General features: G+C 29.5%; 2 protein-coding genes across 2 annotated transcripts; both read right to left on the bottom strand.

Annotated features, from left to right (window-relative positions):
* Positions 1–12,665: 12,665 nt before the first annotated feature.
* Positions 12,666–16,079, bottom strand: LOC136976831 (uncharacterized). Its single transcript, XM_067272218.1, has 3 exons — positions 16,040–16,079; positions 13,036–13,110; positions 12,666–12,963 (listed from the first exon to the last, which is right to left on the bottom strand). Exons 1-3 carry the CDS (start codon positions 16,076–16,078, stop codon positions 12,694–12,696), a joined length of 384 nt encoding a protein of 127 aa, XP_067128319.1. The 5' UTR covers position 16,079; the 3' UTR covers positions 12,666–12,693.
* Positions 16,080–19,048: 2,969 nt separating this feature from the next.
* LOC136976830 (cuticle protein 14-like) lies at positions 19,049–19,731 on the bottom strand. Its single transcript, XM_067272217.1, has 3 exons — positions 19,654–19,731; positions 19,482–19,577; positions 19,049–19,406 (listed from the first exon to the last, which is right to left on the bottom strand). Exons 1-3 carry the CDS (start codon positions 19,657–19,659, stop codon positions 19,095–19,097), a joined length of 414 nt encoding a protein of 137 aa, XP_067128318.1. The 5' UTR covers positions 19,660–19,731; the 3' UTR covers positions 19,049–19,094.
* Between the last annotated feature and the right edge of the window lie 519 nt (positions 19,732–20,250).

Raw genomic sequence — 20,250 nt, 5'->3', positions numbered from 1 at the left:
AACCTGGTGTCCTGAGGAAATCGTGCCAACAGGGGGGTTTCAATCAGGGAGGATGAGCCGTGACGTCAGCAGCACGTTCACTTTAGGCCACCGGTATCAACCTCAAGGATAGGATGATAATTTTTTCCTTCCTGAACTAAAACTAGGTCTTAGAAATGGAAAAAAGGATGCACTTTCTTCTGATAGGCTGGACGTTCCTGAAGTCTTAGACGGCATCGTGATGAAGTATTCGTGACGACATTAACCGTGACAAATCGTAATTCGTTTTTCTCTGATATCACGCTATAAGAATTGAATATTAGGACCACATTTTTTTCCAATTTATCGTTTACAGCGGCGATTGTGAAATTTTGAAAAAATTGTAACGCTTCAGGGTATAGAGGCGATCTCTCATTGAAAACGATTATTGTTGGTATTACTAACTGACGATATGACCCGTTTTGCACTACAAATTGCAAAACGTTTTATTTATTGAAAAACAAAATAAAAGAAAAATACTCGAAACCAGTTATAACAAAATTCGCTTCTCTTCCCTTTTTCCTCATCCACTCCAATCATATACAGTTAAGGACATAATTAGATCCGGATGCATTTCTCTCTTAAATTACTTAAAGAAGACTAATATATAAATTGTTTTAAAAATAATTTATATAAAAAATGTTTAAATCTATTTTTAAAAATAATTCAAACAAAACTTTGAAATAATTCAAGTCAATTCTTTTGTAGCTCTTGTCAAAATATTTTTATTTTCCTCAACCTTGAGATGTATTTAAATCAAAATATTTTTGATGAATAAATCAAAAATTTAGGACGTTTATGAATCGATTTTGTTCCTTTCCATTTTCCTTAACTAAAATAGAACAATTAAGGTCAAATTTTTTATTATATTATTGAACAGATAACTCTTAACATCATCGATTACTAATGACTCTATGAACCTTCGTACGGTAACAAAGGATCAAGCAAATGTCCTCTACTGGGTCAGAAAAATGGGCATTCCAGTTACACATTACTGAATCGTAGACAAAGAAAGTGAATCTTTTCTAGTTAAGCGATTAAGTTTATTCGAGATGCAATCTGATTGTCATAAACAACCAACTTCACCATAAGTCGACACATTACTACCATCAAAGGAATCTAGGACGTGTACTGACGGAACTGAAGAAGACGCACTTACGATTGTCTTCATCTATAATCCCATTTTTTCTACTTGTAATTTATCAATAAACTTATAAATCGTCGTGGCACTGCATTATAAGAAGGGCGTGAGATCTGCATCACCATTTTCTGACCTTGTGCCCTCTCTCCACATAATTACTCTATTAGATATTTATATATAATTTTTAATGAAAATTACTCTATTTAGATTATTTTTATAACTTTAAAACGATTCTGAGACATTATCTTAATGTTTAAAATTATATATAACAAACGTCAGAGCTTTATTAAGCATTAGAAATAGGTAATATCTAGTTTTGGACATTCTTGCAGTGCATTTTACAGATAGGAGAGGCTCAGAAAGATACTTTAAAAACGATGTTTAAGGGGAATGACCAATAAATTTATCCAGATCTGTGGATTTAGCCTTGAGAATATATCTAAGGCCTCAGTTTTTATCTCATCTGTACAAGACAAAAATAGATTTTTTTTTCATTGTTTTTAAACGAAAGTTTTAATTTTATTCACGTTGTCTATAGATCCTTCTTAAAGGTCAAGTCGTACAAATAATTCTATAGAATTTCGATGAGTGGATGCTCGAGTAGTAAAGTTACAAAAGCACAAAAAGGAAGAAAAGTTATGCACTAATGAAAACCCCAAACCACTTCTACAATCAAGTGGTTAAAGACTAAATTTCTAGGAACACCCCGTTTAACCGTCTTGAATTTCTAGTTTGAAAAGAAAATTTTCGTCAATTTGGACTTGACCTGGACCTTTACCTAAAGATTTAAACGTACAGATACCCTTACATTGCACAGACGAAGAAATCGTTTGTGTTCTTTAACGTACAGGTCATTGATCTAAGCATCTGGACATTTTCTCGAAGCTAATAGCAGATAATAGCATTGTTCCTGGCTTTTCTATTGTTGTTACAATAACTATACGTGTATCGATCGGATCGAAAACAGGCATACAACTTTCAATTCAGTTGTACACGGTAAAATATCTATATTGGATACACAGCTCCATACATTATTCCTTAAAAAATGCATTTTTGTGTTATGTCAACAAGAACAAGATGAATAGTAAAAGAATTGAGATCATTAAGGATGCTGATGAGAAGAAGAAAGAATGGAGTTCTGTATTATGACACGAATCGTTGACATATTTACAAAATTTTTTAATGATTGACAAATTAGTGAATCTGTTATTTTAAACTGAGCAAACGAGTACAGAATTGTCTCGGTTTTTTCATTCTGACAACTGAAGAGAAAGATTCTTCTCTATTCTATTGTTCGTTCTGTCATTTTACTGTTTGTCTGCTTTGCTCATCATAATGAACAGATTGAAATATTATATACAATTTTTCTTATCATAAAAAGTCCCCCTCTTGAAAGCTTAAAACCTTTTGTTTCTAGATTGCTATTTTCTATTGTTTCTAACACCCATTTGAGTTCTTTACTATACTTGATCGTGATATTAAGTCTATGATACTTTCTTCTTTGGCATATTAAGCTTTGTTAAAGCTTCTTTTCTTGTTATACATCTTACTTTCTATTCTATACACTTGTAAATCACTCACTGTCAGATACAAATTTAAATTCGGTTAAACGCATCAATTTCAAAATTCAAATTCTCGATTAACGAATAAATTTCAAAAATTAACGGAACTTTTTTCAATCCGAAATTTCTATTAAATTTTACAAGATTTACACCTTTCTATGTAAATATAAATCTTGTAAAAATGTATATTTAAATATATTTAAAATCTTAAATTCTAACACAATTTTTGTTGAAAAAAATCTGTTAAATTGAAACCTTGAACAACGACCTCCTCCTAACAACAGTTATTTTTTTTTGTTCCCGTCAGTGTCCTTTATTCAGAGGTTTTGACTATATTTAATTAAAACTTATGGAAATTTTTTAAAAAACAAAAATTACTAAATAATAAATAATAATAAAAAATTTTGTGCAGTTTTGTTTATCAAATTTTAAGCATCTTGTTCTGATTTTTTAAATATAAACCGCACCTTAGAATGATAAAATTTAATTAAAAAAAAAACCTTTATTATGTGAATTGGGTCTAAAATGGGTTAAACAGTTAAGAAAAGAAATAAAAATCGCAAAAAAAAAAATCGCAAATAAATCATGCGTAGAAAGCGTTGTGCAACTTCACTTTCTCAGACATTCACCAAGAAAATAAGGTTAAAAACGCATTTCTTAGCATCATCACATAATTCTTTCGTCTTATTTTGATTAATTTCTCGTTGCAATTTAATAAGAACCGATGACACTTACACAAAGCATGCTAGACAGACAAGCGAGTCACGACAAAATATGGGAGGAACGACAGCACGACTGATAATCTGCCTTGAAATTGTCCCTATCTGACTGACCTGATCTGACAACCTACGAGGTTTTTGTTGAAACTCTCATAGTTTGCAATTCAGTACTAAGTGTCAGATGGAACCTTAATTTTCGCTTCATGATACGATTACATCAATTCGACCCATATATGCACATACATATTTGTTTTGTCTGTGAAATTACGGATTGTTTGCATTATTTTCTTCGGAAAAAAAGAGATAAAAATCTATAAAGTTCAGCTCTGTTTACAATTTTTCGTGGAAAATTGATATCGTAAACATAAAAAGAAAATTCCCTCTGAAAAAATCCTCGTGGACCGAAACAGATGTCGAGGTACTTAAATATAGAAGACGAGTCACCTTTATGGCTCGAGTGGCTCAGAATGGCGACATCAATATTCCAGTAAAGATCCATGGATCATCGACCCTTAGAATCGTAGACTAAACATAGATACCTATCTAGTTGAACAGTGACCTTACAACTCTATGCCCATTAACTTTATTCTTTCCTGACTTGTAATTTACTATTCTATTATCATTTACTTCCTAATCAAACGATATTTTTTCTTTATTTTCAAATTAGATTAACTTGAAAATTGTCTTAATTTTTTATCGATTTATCTGTCTTAGTATTGTTCACGCTTTCTTTTTATACACTATCACAATAGATCCTTATCAAAAAACCTCAATTCTTACGTCATCACATTGATCGAACTCATTAATGACGTCAGAGTTGTAGTAAATTGATTTCGTTTTTAAATTTTCGTTTTTATTTTTTAAATTGGAACCACCTGTAGAAATATTTCTTACGAAAATGGAGGAAAATTATATATTTTTTTTACCTTACTTTAACATTTTTTAATAGTTAAAATTAATATTTTGAGGTTTATTACGCCTAATGGAAGAGTTGAAGTGCGTTCAAGGCCTCATAACAATATAAATACTCGATAAAGTATAAAGTTTGTAAGATTTTTAGAACCCTCGAAACATCTTTCCTTATATTACTGGAAATTATAAACATTTATTTATTTTAAAATGAAATTTTTGAGATTTTTAAAACGCTTCTTACTCTATAAGAACTGGTGGATATTAAGCCATTAAACAACGGTAACAATATCCATCATGACACAATGTTTTAGAATAGGGAAAAACTTATAAGAATAGATTCAATAGGAAGAGAATTTCATACAATTTCTAAAGATGGATTCGTCATATCGTGATCGTTGAACATAACCGAAAGTAATATTAAGCTACCGAGCTTCCTGGGATGAGATAAAAGTCATTTTATACAAAAACAGGTTATGAAGGAAATAGACGAGAGTCACCTTATATACAAACATTAGCGTGGGTGACCCTACGATGTCAACTTCACACCTAACACTTTTCTCGATCCGTCATAATCATTAATGGACTTTCTACAGCTACTGAGAGGATTTTCGTGACTTCTTTTCTAACACCGACAGAATGTTTCGTGTTATAGATGAGCGTTTAGTATCGTCAACATCATTACCAACTTCCCTCAGTTACGGTTATTAATTATAAATAGAGCATACACTTTATCCACTTCGTGAAGCTAGTTTCATTGTCTGCTTGTAATTACTATACTAACGAAAAAATTCAGCGAAAAATAAATTTTAATCGCAGTTCTACTTAAATACAATTAAAATAATCACTTTAATAAAATAGGTTCGCGCCGAATGTAAATTTCTTTGAAGTATTCAGCGTAATCCGAATGTTATCAAAATATCAAAGCCATTTTTTACAATTATTAATCAACATATTATAATAATTATAATCATTTTAGAATCTTGAACATGTTTAACAATATTTTACTTAGAATTGTACAATATTTCTTATTTTCTCAAGCGAATTTGCGTGAATTTCGGAAACAATTCAACAAACTTTTAAAACTAGATATTAAGCCATCAAAACTTTAAATAATACCTCACAAGGTTTCTAAAGAGGGAGAAGATACATAATTACACCACGCAATTTCTAAATTCGGCATTCAACCGTACAAAAAATTAAATTATTTTGAAACATTTTATGTTTTCAAGGCGTTAATTCTTTAAAATTTTAAATTTTGATCGCTAGAAAATTATTCAGTCCTTCACATTTCTACGCATACGCATCCTTCGGGCATTTCTTAAGCTTAAAGTAACGTACAGATTTATACAAATATTGTATTATGTACACGTTCAGAACGTCTTTAGAAGAATTTTTTGATACACGTCATGTAAACTATAGAGATGTCAAGAAAATGATTACATCTGGAGGAGTGGCTCAAGGACCAAGTTAAAAGGGCGACTATAGCAAATTGGACGTCCAGAATTGTACAAGAATGAGAAAAACGAATCTAGAACACCGGTAATCTTTATATGGCAACACAACAATAGATTCCTTTAATTTGATAAGTTGCGAAATCTTTATTTCTGTCCAAAAACTGTACAATGCAGTATCTTGATACCATCTGTTACTGGGCATCTCGTACAAAGTAATGGAGCGATTTAACATGTATCACGTTTCGTACATTTTAACAGTCATGTGATTTATTGTGTTGTCTAGAACAGGTTGAAAGTTGACATTCAGAGAAGAAGCTTCTGTCTGATTCTCATAAACTTTCCTTCGATCATACTCCAAGATATTGCAAATTGGATACCTTGAGAACCCCACCAATTTTTTCTCCCATTGTAAATGTATGAAAAGAATAAATTTGCATTCAAGTAATGTCGGATATTCCCCAAGAATGACTTCATCTTAAGAGAGAAAAAAAGTCGTGTTTTATGCACCTAAAGTTGATTCTTCTTCGTGAGAAATTATTAACAATAGTAGAAACCTTATAAATTAGTCATGCGAAAGGAAATCAGGACAGAATACAATTGTCATTGGAATTTTATAAAACGAAAACAAAACCGTATCTGAAGGGAATTTTTATATAAATTCTTTTCTAGCAAGAAAAATAAAGGTGTGAAGAATAAGGTACGTGATATACCCGGAACTGGATTATCGAAACGTGTAGGTGATGATGCCACGTTCACGATTTCCTATCTGGTTCGATCGCTGGATTCTCACGTTTCTCTTCATACTTGCAGATTGAAATGATCCACTTTGAAAGAGAAAGTGTTTTAAAAAATGTATATAAAATATCCGCAAGGAAAAATCGTGGAAATCCTTCAGGCTAAAGCACCTCCAAAATTACTTTCCTACAAATTATCCAGGACAAACTTTCACCCTTTCTCTTTCTCTCACCAACTAAAAACAGGAAGAGACTGTATGAAACACTTATACCGTCTGAAAGGATCGTTTCAGTTTTATTTAGGGCGGGCGTGTCTTTTAATATTTTAGGCTGCAGATGGTCTTTCACTATTGTCTTATTAAGAAGCGATTATCTAGCTAATTGTAAATTAAAAGAAGTAAAATATTCTATTTTTTCTCTCCATACTTTCGTATATTCACGGAACAATTTATGTGGATTCACGCAGCAATTTATGGATTATTTTCAAACTTTAACGTCAACCCATCTTGAGGAATCGTGCTTTATCTCTTTTATTACCTAAACTGGTTTGTCAAAAGCCATTTATACTCGATAATGGCAATAACCGCAGAAGGTGGAGAGGCTCTTAAATTTACCGAAATTTCGATCAGAAAATCGCTTTCTACAATTAATAAACACCCCGAAGCGTAGATCCTTATGCTTATTCTTATTTTTTCTACTTTCCTTTGCCATATGGACTGCCCTACTTTACTGATATTTCTCAAGGGCATAAATAGATTATCCCAAATCGGAAGTATCTAGGTCGCATTATCCCAATTTTTAAACTCTTTCCAAAACTGTCTATGATGCCATAAGTCAAACAGACGGACGAAATATTCGTTCGTCTGTTTTCTTGTCTGTCTGTTGACCTTTCGAGATGAAGAGGTCACCGGTACTGACAGATTTAAGTACGTGTTCATTTAGCTCGTATGTGTTTTTCCTTCTTTAAAAATCTGACCTTTGATTTAACTCGTAAAGTACTATTAATGGCATTTTATTAATAAAAATGTAATTAATTTTTATACTATTTTGCTTCTCGCGTGTAATATTTTCCCGCTACTTACTGAAATTCCTTTTTGAATTTTGCTAAATGTATCAATTATTCAGCCGGTAAAAATAGTTTTCCAGCCATTTTATACGGAATTTACAACTATAATATGACATAGAAACGAGAGTGAGATGAAAAATTTATTAAATAAATAAATATTTTTCGGCTTTTCCACTATTTTTTAAACCATTTAAATATAGAATCTGCAACTTAAAGTGGTGAAAAAATAGGAGTTAACGAGCAAATTTTACTGTAAAATATTAAAAAATACACTAAAAAAGGCGAAACAAGTCATTAAAACTATCGTATAACACTATTTATATTCAGTTTGTCAACATTATTTACGGGAGTCGTAAAGTAAGATCAAGAGAATGGCATCTCGCAACAGGACACGACGACCTTTGACCCCTAGACACAAATATCCTTTAAAGGTTATGAATAATTATATAATTCACTTTAAAACTTTCGAACGTATTGTTATTTAGCAATCTTAAGCTTAGAATTTAACAATATTATCGAAGGAAGAATTTAATTTATGAAGAGAGGGAGACATCTTGCTGTTTGATTAATGCACTAAACAAGATCCCCTGTTGATATTATAGTTATTTTAAAGTTACGATAATAATTATTATTATAAATGTAGTTATTGTTTGATAGAAGATTTATACGTTTTCTAATTAATTTATCATTAATAAATTAATTAAACTGAGAGATTTATACTTGTTGCCACGTATTTATTATTATTAATTCTATTAAATATTTTTGATAAATTTTTACACTTTTTACTGAATTATTCTTAACTTTTTTAAAGTAATATTATCAAAAATTTCCATTAAATTTGTTTTCAGCAATTAAAATACAACTCTTTTGGCCATTAAAATTAATATTATAATAGAAAAAGATTACATTTTAATCGTAAAAAATTATGGAAAATTCTTGAAAATATTCATTTAATTGCGTTCGTTTTTTAATGCAAAAAGTCTTTAAAATTTATAATTTGAAATAATTATTGTTTTCGAATAGAAAAAAGAATACATAATTTTTAATTGTTCGGAAACAATAGAAATGTTTTCAAGAAACGTTTCTAGAAACATGACAAGAAAATTTATTGCGGAACACAAACGTGTTTACTGTGTTACTGAATTACAATTTGCATTGTGTTGGACTATGCACAAGTGTGCAACTAATCCTTTTCTCTCGCTTATTTATTTACAATATTTATAAGTTAAAAGAAAAACACTTAGAAAAATTCGAAATAAATTCGTTAGTTTCGGCAGTATGTCTGGCTGTCTGTCTGTTGTCTGCCATGTTGAAAATAGATACAAATACACGTTTATACAAAATTTTACACAAATGAATGAGAAATCGTAAAAAAGTTTGTGAATTTAAAACATATTTAAATTACTTTTTGCAATAGTTTTCTTTTTTGGATGGGTTTAAGACGTACAAAGCATCATCTGATGCTCTTCAACACACAATGAGTGTGTTGCATTTTTTTACACTACAGATATACAATGATTGAGAAAAATGATAGGGCTTCCCTTTCTTTCTCTGAAGATTCTAAAATATATAAATAAAATATTTTTCATTATTTAATAAAGAAAAAAAATTAATTAAACTTTTTGAGGCTCTAAGTTATAAGAGGCCCGTCCATTTCGGCCCAACACATAAGGTCCTAACACATAAACTTGTTTAGCTTATGTCTAGTGATGCATAAAATACTAAATTTTCAGCCCCTCTATGTTTGAAGGCACATAAAAAGGTGCTCATAATCTATAGGCAAGTTTAGATAGAAAAAATATACTGTACATTATAGAAAATGTGACAAATAAGCCAGATTTTTATAGTTAAAAAACCCAAGAAAACCATAAAATAATTTTTATAAATTAAAATTTTTAGTTTTTATAAGTGCTACAAACATATTTATTCATTTTACACAATTTAGAAATCTTTTTATGAGCACTTTATGGCCTTATTTTCCAGGAAAAAATTGGGATCTTAATTGATTTAAAGACATGGTACTGTACATATTTTAGGGGTATTACAATTATTAATTGTTAATCTGTTACAAGTCTTTCGTGTTCAAAAAGTACATACAAACAGAAAAAAAATATTTATCCTGATTTTCTAGACAGGTGACAGACGTATAGAGCACTTAAACGAAGATGCTCCTTATGGCCCAATTTTACCCTATTGTTCGATCATTTCCGTTTAATCAGTTCATATATCTTCAATGGGGAAAACCGCATTGCCTCAAGACTGCTTTGTCCACCACGTTTAAGGTATTTCTATCGTATTGTATAGATAATTATCATCTAGACTTATTTACCTTTATGAAAATTAAAATTTACATATATAATTATAGCAAATCGTGACGATACAGCAACAAACAAATCAAGGAATCGCCTTGACTTACATACGATCTCATCTTTAGAACCAATTCTTTAATATTAAACTTCGGGCAATGAGTTTTTTCATACAAAATCATGATTTAGTATACTTAAAGTTTATATTTCTTTAGTTATTTGCATAGAATCATCATTATCATCATCATTATCATTATATATACCCTACAACTAACTTCAAAAACATATAAAAACTGAACGAGTTCAGACTTCAAGCATATATATACTTAAACGTTAACAATTTCTTAAGAAACTGTTACTCTAAATGGTATTGCCCCTAATAAATGTACCAGGTCACACACACCCAAAATATTTTTTTAAGAGAAAAAAGTAGACTAACAACACGTCCCACTTAAATCTTTTCTACTTTTACTAGTTACAGAATTTAACTTTATACGATTTACACTATTTTGTATTAACTTTTAACGTTTCTAAAGTCTAGAACAGGCTGTAATTTATTAAGAAGATGAAGAAATTTCGCGTTCTCCTCCATTATCCATTTGTTTATAATTACGAAACTAGGCCATTCTCATATATATCGTCGCGTTATTGTTACTGTGTATCGTTACACTTTGTCTTCTTTAACGAGACACTCTCGTTTTCTTTGTAATTAGACAGCTAAAAAATAAAGTTGTATTGCCAGAAGCTAGCTTAGATCTGTATTTTTTTATATTTTAAAATGTTTTTTTAACGTCTTATCTCCTTCAAAACGTGGGTGTGATGGTCAAGTACGTTGGAATCTATGACAAATTAAAAATACAGTAAGTTGCAAGTGGAGCATAACGTTCGATATTTGCATTGTTATCAAAGCAGGTATCTATGAGGTTAAAGTATAACGCCTTTGTACTATAACCGGTAGTTTTAAATAATATTATACAAGTTATATCGATTTTTATAGAATATTTTCCCGTATATAATGTAATATTTCATTTATATACAGTCGATTCTCTAAACGTGTTTATCTTCGATCTCAGGTCAATGTTTTTGATGTATTTTCCCTGTAAATAACTCGAAAAATACCATCACATTTTAGCTTGTTTTGAAAAATATTCACTGTTTAAAATTTATCTTAAACGTTATAAACGGGACGAATTCAATGCGTTATATAAATAGTTGAAAAAAACGAAAATATTTGATGAATTTTATAACTATATTTAGAATTTCGTGTTAATTATATTAAGGAAGAAAAAATAGATAAGGAAACACAAGAAATTATTCAAGAAATTCAAGAATAAAAAAATAAACAGAAATTCTTCGGTGCCATCTTTCCTTATGATGCTTATAAAGAAGGCATTGGGTGTCAACTAGCGGGTTTTCACTTCCTACTTTCTAGAATATAAGTTACTTCTTATACAATTGATTAAGGAAAATGTCAAAAGAATTTTCAGAGAAAGAAGCTGAAAAACTACTATAATAATATATATACTAAAACAGGTTTAATAATGGGAAAACAATGAGTGAAGATTAAATAAGAACAATTTGTTGAATATCGTGACCTCCAGTGATGATAAACGGAAGAGAAGCTCGTAGGGATGTCATGTCCAATGACCCACAGCCATGAAGTAAAGCACGCAATGTTTGATGTATGACCTACAGCCTTAGGATCTCACAATCTAGAGCCGTAATGCCACACCCTGAAAGAGAAAGTGTCCTGGTATGGTTCCACTATTTGTATCAGGCACACCTTCACGCTGCGCCCTGTCTAATGCTTCTTTTTTTTTTGCTTTTTTTTCTTTAATCTTGAATGGAATTTGAAGAGATAGATGAACTTTATTGATTTTCTAACATCCATTTTATTCTTAATATATTTTTTTAAAAACAGTGCCATAACGCGAGTGAGTGCCATCTTTATGATGGCCCTTCGTATTGCGGAGCTTCAGACAAATTTATTTAAAATATATTTAGGCAATTTTATTCATATAAAATCTTGTTCTCATTTTATATTTTTTAGATATAATTGTGTAAAGCACAAAGAAATGTCATCTTTCTTGCTTAAGAATAGTATTTACATAGTTATAAGATGTACGGTTGCGTATCGTGTTTATCTGATAAGATTATCAGAGATAAAACAGTTTAATAGGATTATTTTGAATTAAAATAATAAATTTCGCGATTATTTTTGAATTTTTTTTACGGAATACCCGAGTTTATTCTTACAAGAATTCATTAAATTAAATAAAAAATAAAAGTACTTTTTTAAATTAAAATTATTTATTTTATATATACTTTTTACAATTAATTACACGTTAGTTACATTAAAACGTAATTTATTATTATTATTATTATTTTATTCCCAAACATTTTTCATGTACAAAAATCCCATAGAATATAATTTATCTCGTTGGGCTTTAGGAGTAGAAATGAGCCCTTCTCTAGAATTACGGATTTGTGAAAGAATGCCAGATAATACATTATTCTTCCTTATAGGATTCCTTTCTCTATAGTCATCTGCATCTCGAGGAGGAAGATAATTGGAAGAATCTGATGGAGGTGGAGGCAAATCGTCTTCAAGGGGAGGAGGCGGCAGCTCTTCCGGAGGAGGAGGAGGAGCTGCTTTTCGAGAATGTAATCTAGATCCGTACGTATACTTAGAAGGATTTGGATCGATTGAATCTTCAGGACGGTTGGTAAAGGTTTAGATCTGTAGCGAGCTATAACGCGGTGGAGGTAAATATTTTAGATCTATATGAAGGATATCTTGGAGGACGTGGACGGTGGTGGAAGATCTTCCGTTGGAGGAGGTCGGATTCTATTGGTCGGCGGAGGACGATTTAGTTTAGTTTTTGCCGGATAATACTTTTTTACAGGCGGAAGAGGGTCCGTTTCTACAATATCGGAAGGTAATTTAGAAGAATCATCATCAGCAGCATCCAAGTTACGGTGATGCTGTCTAACAGAAATCACTCCTTTATCAGTTTCTACGCTGTAGTTTATTTTATAATTACCGTTGTCCTGCAAATACGCGTAAAGAATCATAAACCGCACTTAAAAACGCAAAAAATGTAAAGATTTAAAAATTCTTACATCTTTATAAAGTTCCGCTTGTTGAGGTGGCGGTAGAGCATCGGTTAATAGAAAGAGCACCAGGCAAATGGCGACCTAATTAAAGAAAGTATTATATATTAAAAATTATGTAACTGCTTAAAGAAAGCAAACGAATGCGTTTGTATCGTCGATTACCTTACACCTCATGACTAAACCTTATCTGGACAAACCAACTAAATTCCGTAAGGTTACTTTTATAATATAGTTTTTGACCCGGTTTCGGGACAAAGGGAGTAAATCACACGCCCTTGTGTGGGGTACAAAAAATGGGAAACGATCAAACGTGATTGAACCAATTGAAAATTGACGTAGTTACTATATCAACTTCTTACATAACAAAAAGATCATTTATGTACACACTATCCTGGTAAGATATATTGACCAGTAACAATAGAAATGCTGAAAATAAACGTAAGGACTCTTAAAAATCATCAGTTTATTCTCTTTAATAATGGAGCGATGTCCTCACTTAGTATGTAATAAAACGTAGAATATTTTATTGACTATTTATTCTAGGTCAAATGAAATTATTCTTTCCTTAATATCCGTATAAATCATAGCTCCATCTATCAGCAGGCATTAGAAACCATCTTGAAACTTCTTCATCATCAAAGATGCCGACAACAACAATGTGTGCTATTGACCCATGCTAGGAACGAATTCCTACTTCTGAATAACATTAAAAAACTTTTACCTTTTCCGGAACGAATAATTTGTACGTATGAAATTGTACAGTACGTACATGTCGAACACGAACCCTGAACAAACTTACTTTCATTAGCATGGGATTCACGATTATAAAAATCTGGGTTTAAGAAGGGTGAGGTTCCTACATTTACTTTCTCTAATGCTATTATATTCTGTTACGCTCTGGTTATTAATAAAAACGTCTTTCTTACACGTATTAAAGGTTTGTACATATTTAATTGATGAGTTATTTTATTTAAAAAAATAAATAAATAAAACCAGAGAAAAAATTCGAAACATGAAACCTCATTTTGTAACTGTAGCGTCACCTTTCAGGTATACTATGTAATTACTCAACAATTGTTATAATAATGTTAGATTGTAGCACGCTCGACAGTTTCCAGACTTAACATTAAACAATTTTCAGTATTGCCGGTCTAGTAAGAATTGTTAAGCATATCTAATTTGGCCTTTAATGCTTAATGATGCCTCATAAAGCTCTTAAGATGTGCTAGATAACTTGTATAATATAGAACGTAAGATTAAGTACTGGTTTAGACACATGGCCCGATTTTTGTTATGTAATTAAACGTATCCACATACCAATTTTCTAGTAAAAGTAAACATTTACATAATTCCTCTACGTCAAAAACTACGCAAAATTTTGAAATTAAATTGTAAAAATGTTAGCAAAATAATGTCTTAATTAAAGAAACTTTAGTTCAGAAAACTCTCAAAAGTAGCGCTAATTTCTAATACATTATTACGTCATTATATTTGATAGAGAAAGCGAAAACAGTTATAGTGCTGCCATCTAGGAAATAAATATTAAATTATTATTTTAATTAATTAACATATATATTTAAAAAATTGTTTGTAATTAAAAATTATAAATAAATGTACCTTGATCTAGAAATACTTTTAGTTTTGCCTAATTTGAATAATTTTTAATTACTATAAACAGAAAGCGAAAAAAATTTATGCTTTCATTTCAGTTATATTTAAATAAAGTTTTGTAAAATATAAATTATTTGAATAAGATTTTATAAATATATAAATACTTTAACAAGTACAATATATATATATGTATATTATAAATTACATAAACGTAAAGGTACTGTATTTTGTGTTATGCATTTTAAAAAAATATGCAATTATATGCTTTTTATACTTTATTGTACTATTATTAAATATATAATGTATTTTATGTGCTAAACTATATGTATTTACACACATAAGAATACTGTTAGATTCTCTGTCACCCAGGGCAAAGTAAGATTCTGGTGCTCTTCTTTTGTTCCAGAGATTTGGATGATGTTAAATAATCCCACTGTGTGAAGAGACTTTTCTTTGATTTCTTTTTAATTTTTAAGCATAATAATGTGTTTTAAGCTTATTTGTGATTTAAAACGAGTTTTTTTCAAATAAATACACATCGTTTCTTCTCGGCTCCTCCTTCAGCTGATGTCCTAGGCACTTCCTCTCTTGGCTCCACTAGTTATGCCCCTGTACACACACACACACATGTATATATATATATATATATGAATACTGTATATACCGGTATGAATAATATGTATATATATATATATATACAGTATTCATACCAATAATATAAATTTTTAATGCTATATTTAAATATTTATAAAATTTACAATAATTACGAATTGATCATAAAAACTTTATTATTATATTAAAAATATTTAACACAAATTAAATATATTTTTATTAATTATAAAATAATTAATATATTCATATTATAATTTAATTTGTTACAATTTCTTATTTTATATATATGTAATATATAGTTAATATATTATTTATTTAGTTTATTATAGTTAATATATTTATTTATATATAATTACAAGGGAATATATATATATATGTATATTAATTAATTTCAGGGGAAATATATATTAAAATATTACAGGGGAAATTAATATATATATATATATATATATATATATTTCTTCCCTCTGTAATATTTTAATTCTTCTAAAATTTATTTTAAACATTTATTATTTTAAAGTTTTAGCTTACTTAAAACATATTTTTTAAAATAAATTTTGCGTTAATTTTTGATATTTATTGAATGCAAAATTGTAATTACTGTATTTTTTCCACCAATTTGCAAAATTAATCTTATAAATTTATGATTTTAACATAAAAAATAATAATAAATGTTATTAAAAATTTATTTGTAAGCATATTAAAATATAAATACAATAAAATATATAAAATACCCATATATTTTTAACATTAAATTAATTATCTTTTAAGAAAGGTTTTCCCATACCTGATAATAGTATAGATGCATTCTACAGTTTGTCATCATCAACCCAACTCTGCTCGAATGATGTTTTTTGTCTTTAAGTATCATTAAAAGAAGTAGCTTTTTCAAGGATTAATACGCTGGCAATAAACAGAAGGTCAAAAGATCAGAAAAAAATGTATTTATTTATTTTTAACTTTTTTCAAATATAAATAAACAATTTGAATTTGAAAATCAAATAACTGTATTTATATGAAATTAATATGTAAACTATATAATTTTTATTATTTATTTTTTTAAAAGTTTTAATTTTAATTTTAATTTTAAACGACAGATGGAAACACTTTATGAGTTTTACAACGCCATCTGTTATACGGGAATAGAAACTAACGTCGTAACTTGTTTTAAATAACAATTAATTAATTAATTAACTTTAAAATTTTAAAAATATTTTGGGTTATATTTAAGGATTTAATTAAATTATTACTTATATAAATTTTTAGTTTACCAGTCTCTAATTTTTGAATTTTAAATGTACAGAATTTTAAAATTTGGGAAGAAAAGTAATTCTTAATATCAAGGAAATAATTTTGGTAATTAAAAATTAATAAATATTTTATACAGTTAAATTAAAGATTAATGGCCAACAAACAGTATAACTTTAAAGAAAGAATGAGTAAATTAATACTTATTGCAAGTATGACCCGATAGAAACCAGAAGAGGCCGGACAAATATGCAGTCTTACCGCTACAAAAATCAAAAATATATGAATAAAATCAACAAAATAAAGTAAAAATATGTTTTTCATAACTTATTAATTAAGTTTTTAATAAAAAATAATTAAATTTTGAGGTCTCATCTGTAACAAAGATAGGAACCGAATAGCTCTGTTGATCTCATCTCTGTGTTTCTCTGTATAAATAAAACACAAAATTAACAAAAAAAAAAAAAAAAAAATTATAAAATTTTGTTATATTTATTGAAAACTATTGAAAATAAAAATTGAAATATCTTCCTTAAAGGAAGAAAGCATTTTCAAGGTTAAATTTATGTAAAAAGCGAAACAATTCATCTGGAACTTTCAGTCGAATTTTTATTGTGAGAAGTAACTCCTCGTATTGAAATTATATTAATATAGATTTAGAATATAAAAAAGTAAGCTTTACAAAAGCAATATATAATGTTTTAATATTTTTATTAGTAAAGAAAGATTTAATATATTCGGTTCTCGGAAGAAAAAAAGCAATTGCTGAAGTTTTCAATGATTTGATCTGAAAAAAATTTATAAATTTGTCTAGTTAATTTAATATTAAAGGTAAAAAGTTAAATTTATCATCGTAACAAATTTATTTTAAGATGATAAAAAAAAAATGTATACAAAATAACCTCCAAATATCGGCCGTTTTTTTATGTTTCCGTCAGTGGCCATTGTTTACAGGTTTGACTGTATATATGAAAAAAGTAAAATAAATTCTGAATTTATTTGTAAAATTAATAGAAATGTATCATCATTTAACAATGTTTATTTGTAATTTCTAGTTTATTTGGAATTTTTTTTTATTCTACTTCTTTTTTTTTATAAGACCTTTATAAGGGGAAACAACCGTTAAATGACGTCGTAACTGGTCACAAACAGCTTCACAACCTTGAAAAACTATCACCGAAGAGTAGAAGTAGATCAAGGATTCAAAGAAGGGCGAGGCAGATGGGGGATGACTCCACAAAGGTGGGGCTTCACAACCTGCAGTAACGGTTTTTTATATTTCCGCATTTACTAAAGCGCATATTAAACTGATTTTCGTGATTTTTTAAATCAAATTCTATTAAATAACTTCTTAAAATTAATCTTAACAATTAAAATGTTCATAAACGTGAAAATAATCATAAATTTTCTTCATAGACGAGATTGGCACATTCCTTATAATTAATTTTTGGCATGGGCGTATATAAATCAATATTAACCCCGTTACGTAATGAAGAAAGAGGTATCTTACAAGGAAAACTTTAATTTAGGCTGTAACATTAAAAGGAATTAGGAATTTAAGAAAGTTATCGTTTAAATTATGCTTATACTTTCGTATGTAAGTTGGCATCTTTTTTATGTATAGGGCGTGGCATGTTCAAGGATAAGGTCGTCTAGTTTCACTACTATACCAATTTCAGTCGAGGAGTTTGAACCACAATACGCATCCTTGACATCCTTTCTCATCGTTATGCATCAGCTCCACCCCTTGCAAGGTTGTTTATTTGATTCCAAGTAATTAAAATCTAAGTAGACAATACTATAATAGGGTTTAAACCTAGAAAATTCCATCTAATTAGGAAGTGTAAAATCATTTTTGACGTTTCAATGAGAACAATAGAGATCTTTAACTTTTACAATAACCTCATCGAAGCTGTTTCTGATTGATCTCATTGTCATTTTTTAATCATTGAGTATGCCGAAATTCGTACTTCTCTGATATTTTCTTATTGAAAAGTACTTTAGTAACATAAATTTTAAGTTAAGAATTTTACGAAGCCTGATATATAAGTAAAATATTATGAAATTTCATGTTTGTACTGTAATATTCGATAATACTCCGATACCATAGTGTACAAGGTGAACTACTGTAGCAGTAAGAGATGCCATTTAATAAAACTTATTACATGTTATGATTTGATAATTAATAATTTAAGCCAAAAGTTATCTTTTAAAGTATAAAAATAAGGGTTTAAAGTGTGTATTTATCTACAAATTAAAGAAATAAATTTAAACTTCGTCTCATCGCTGAAGTAAAATTCGATTCAAAATGGCGGATTTTTGAAAACTGTACTTCCGTTAATTTAAAAATTGAGACATCTACCAGTAAATATATTATTTTAATATTATAATTTTATGGTATTATCACAATATAAATGCTAATCATGTACTTTACCGTTATTTAACCGTTGACCTAGTAATATTCATGTAATACCGGTATTGCACGAAAGGTCGTATAGGCAAGGCAAGCCGGGTAATCATTATATTCTTATATAATTAAGGCAGACAGTTTTTATGAAAAAATTATTTATTTACGAAGGCATTTTTACAGCCATTTAGTAAACGTAATGATAACCCAGGGGTGCAAAAGGCAAGTAAGCGTGCACATCGGGTACAACAGCAGGTATGATCTTGTTTACGCTAACGGATGCGGGGTCTTTGCTAGAATCAACACCTGGTTCGTTGGTCTTGACATCAGCACGGAAACCTGCAGCATCAGCAACGTAGTTTACAACACGGTGTCTACCATCAGCAACGGAAAGACCATAGGATCCAACTTTGTTTCCGGCAATATCACCGCTTTCGCGACGGAATGTTGCTCCAGTTCCGTGCCCTTCGTTGTAACCAAAATGATAGTTGCCCAAAACCTATACGAGAAAATATATTATATAAACCTTTCAACAGATCATTGAAGTTTTAAAATACAATAATTCTTTACATACGTCTTGGGTGCGGACTTGGGAGCTTACACCAGTACCAAGGTGGTGCAGAATTGGTACAGCTTGAGCTGCGGCGAGTACGGCGCACAAGATGAGCAACTGTAAACCCAAATTGTATAAAATTAAGCTGGGAATTTTAAATTTAATTAAGAATTTCTGCAACAAGTATACGTACCTTCATGTTGGAAATCGAAGTAGAATCGATCTAGGAAGAGTCGCTCTAAGAACACACCTTTTATAGCTCCAAATATCTTTTTTTCTGTAAAGTAATTTAAATATTTTCAGGTGTCATCTGGTGACGCAAAAGATGAGTACGACCATGACCTAGATCGTCAGTGAAAAATTGTAAATACATGTTTTATTAATTACGTAAGATTGAGCAATATTCAAGTATTTAAATTTATTAATCAATGATTAAAATTACAAAAGTTATAATTCCTATTTAATTAAAATTAAATTAACTTAAAGCAATTGATTACATAAATTTTTCCCCACAATAACTGTAAAAGTTCACGTTGATTACGTAAAATTTACGTATATTCCATAACATTATATGATGTCATATTTACACAGAATTCAAGTCAGTTACACTGATAAACTTCCTTGAAGATGTCATTGATGATATAGCCTTGAACGTCTCGAGATCATCAGCATTCTTACTGGATCATCATTGCGCATGTTTGTAGATTAAAGAAGAGGTATATAAACGGGAGTAATTGGCGACGTCAGACGGATACTTTCTGGATACTTAGAAACACGCGCATTATATTAT

This window comes from Centruroides vittatus, unplaced genomic scaffold (assembly GCF_030686945.1).
Source record: "Centruroides vittatus isolate TY-2023 unplaced genomic scaffold, ASM3068694v2 contig_425, whole genome shotgun sequence".
NCBI lineage: Eukaryota > Metazoa > Arthropoda > Arachnida > Scorpiones > Buthidae > Centruroides > Centruroides vittatus.
This window is presented reverse-complemented; position numbering and strand designations above follow the sequence as displayed.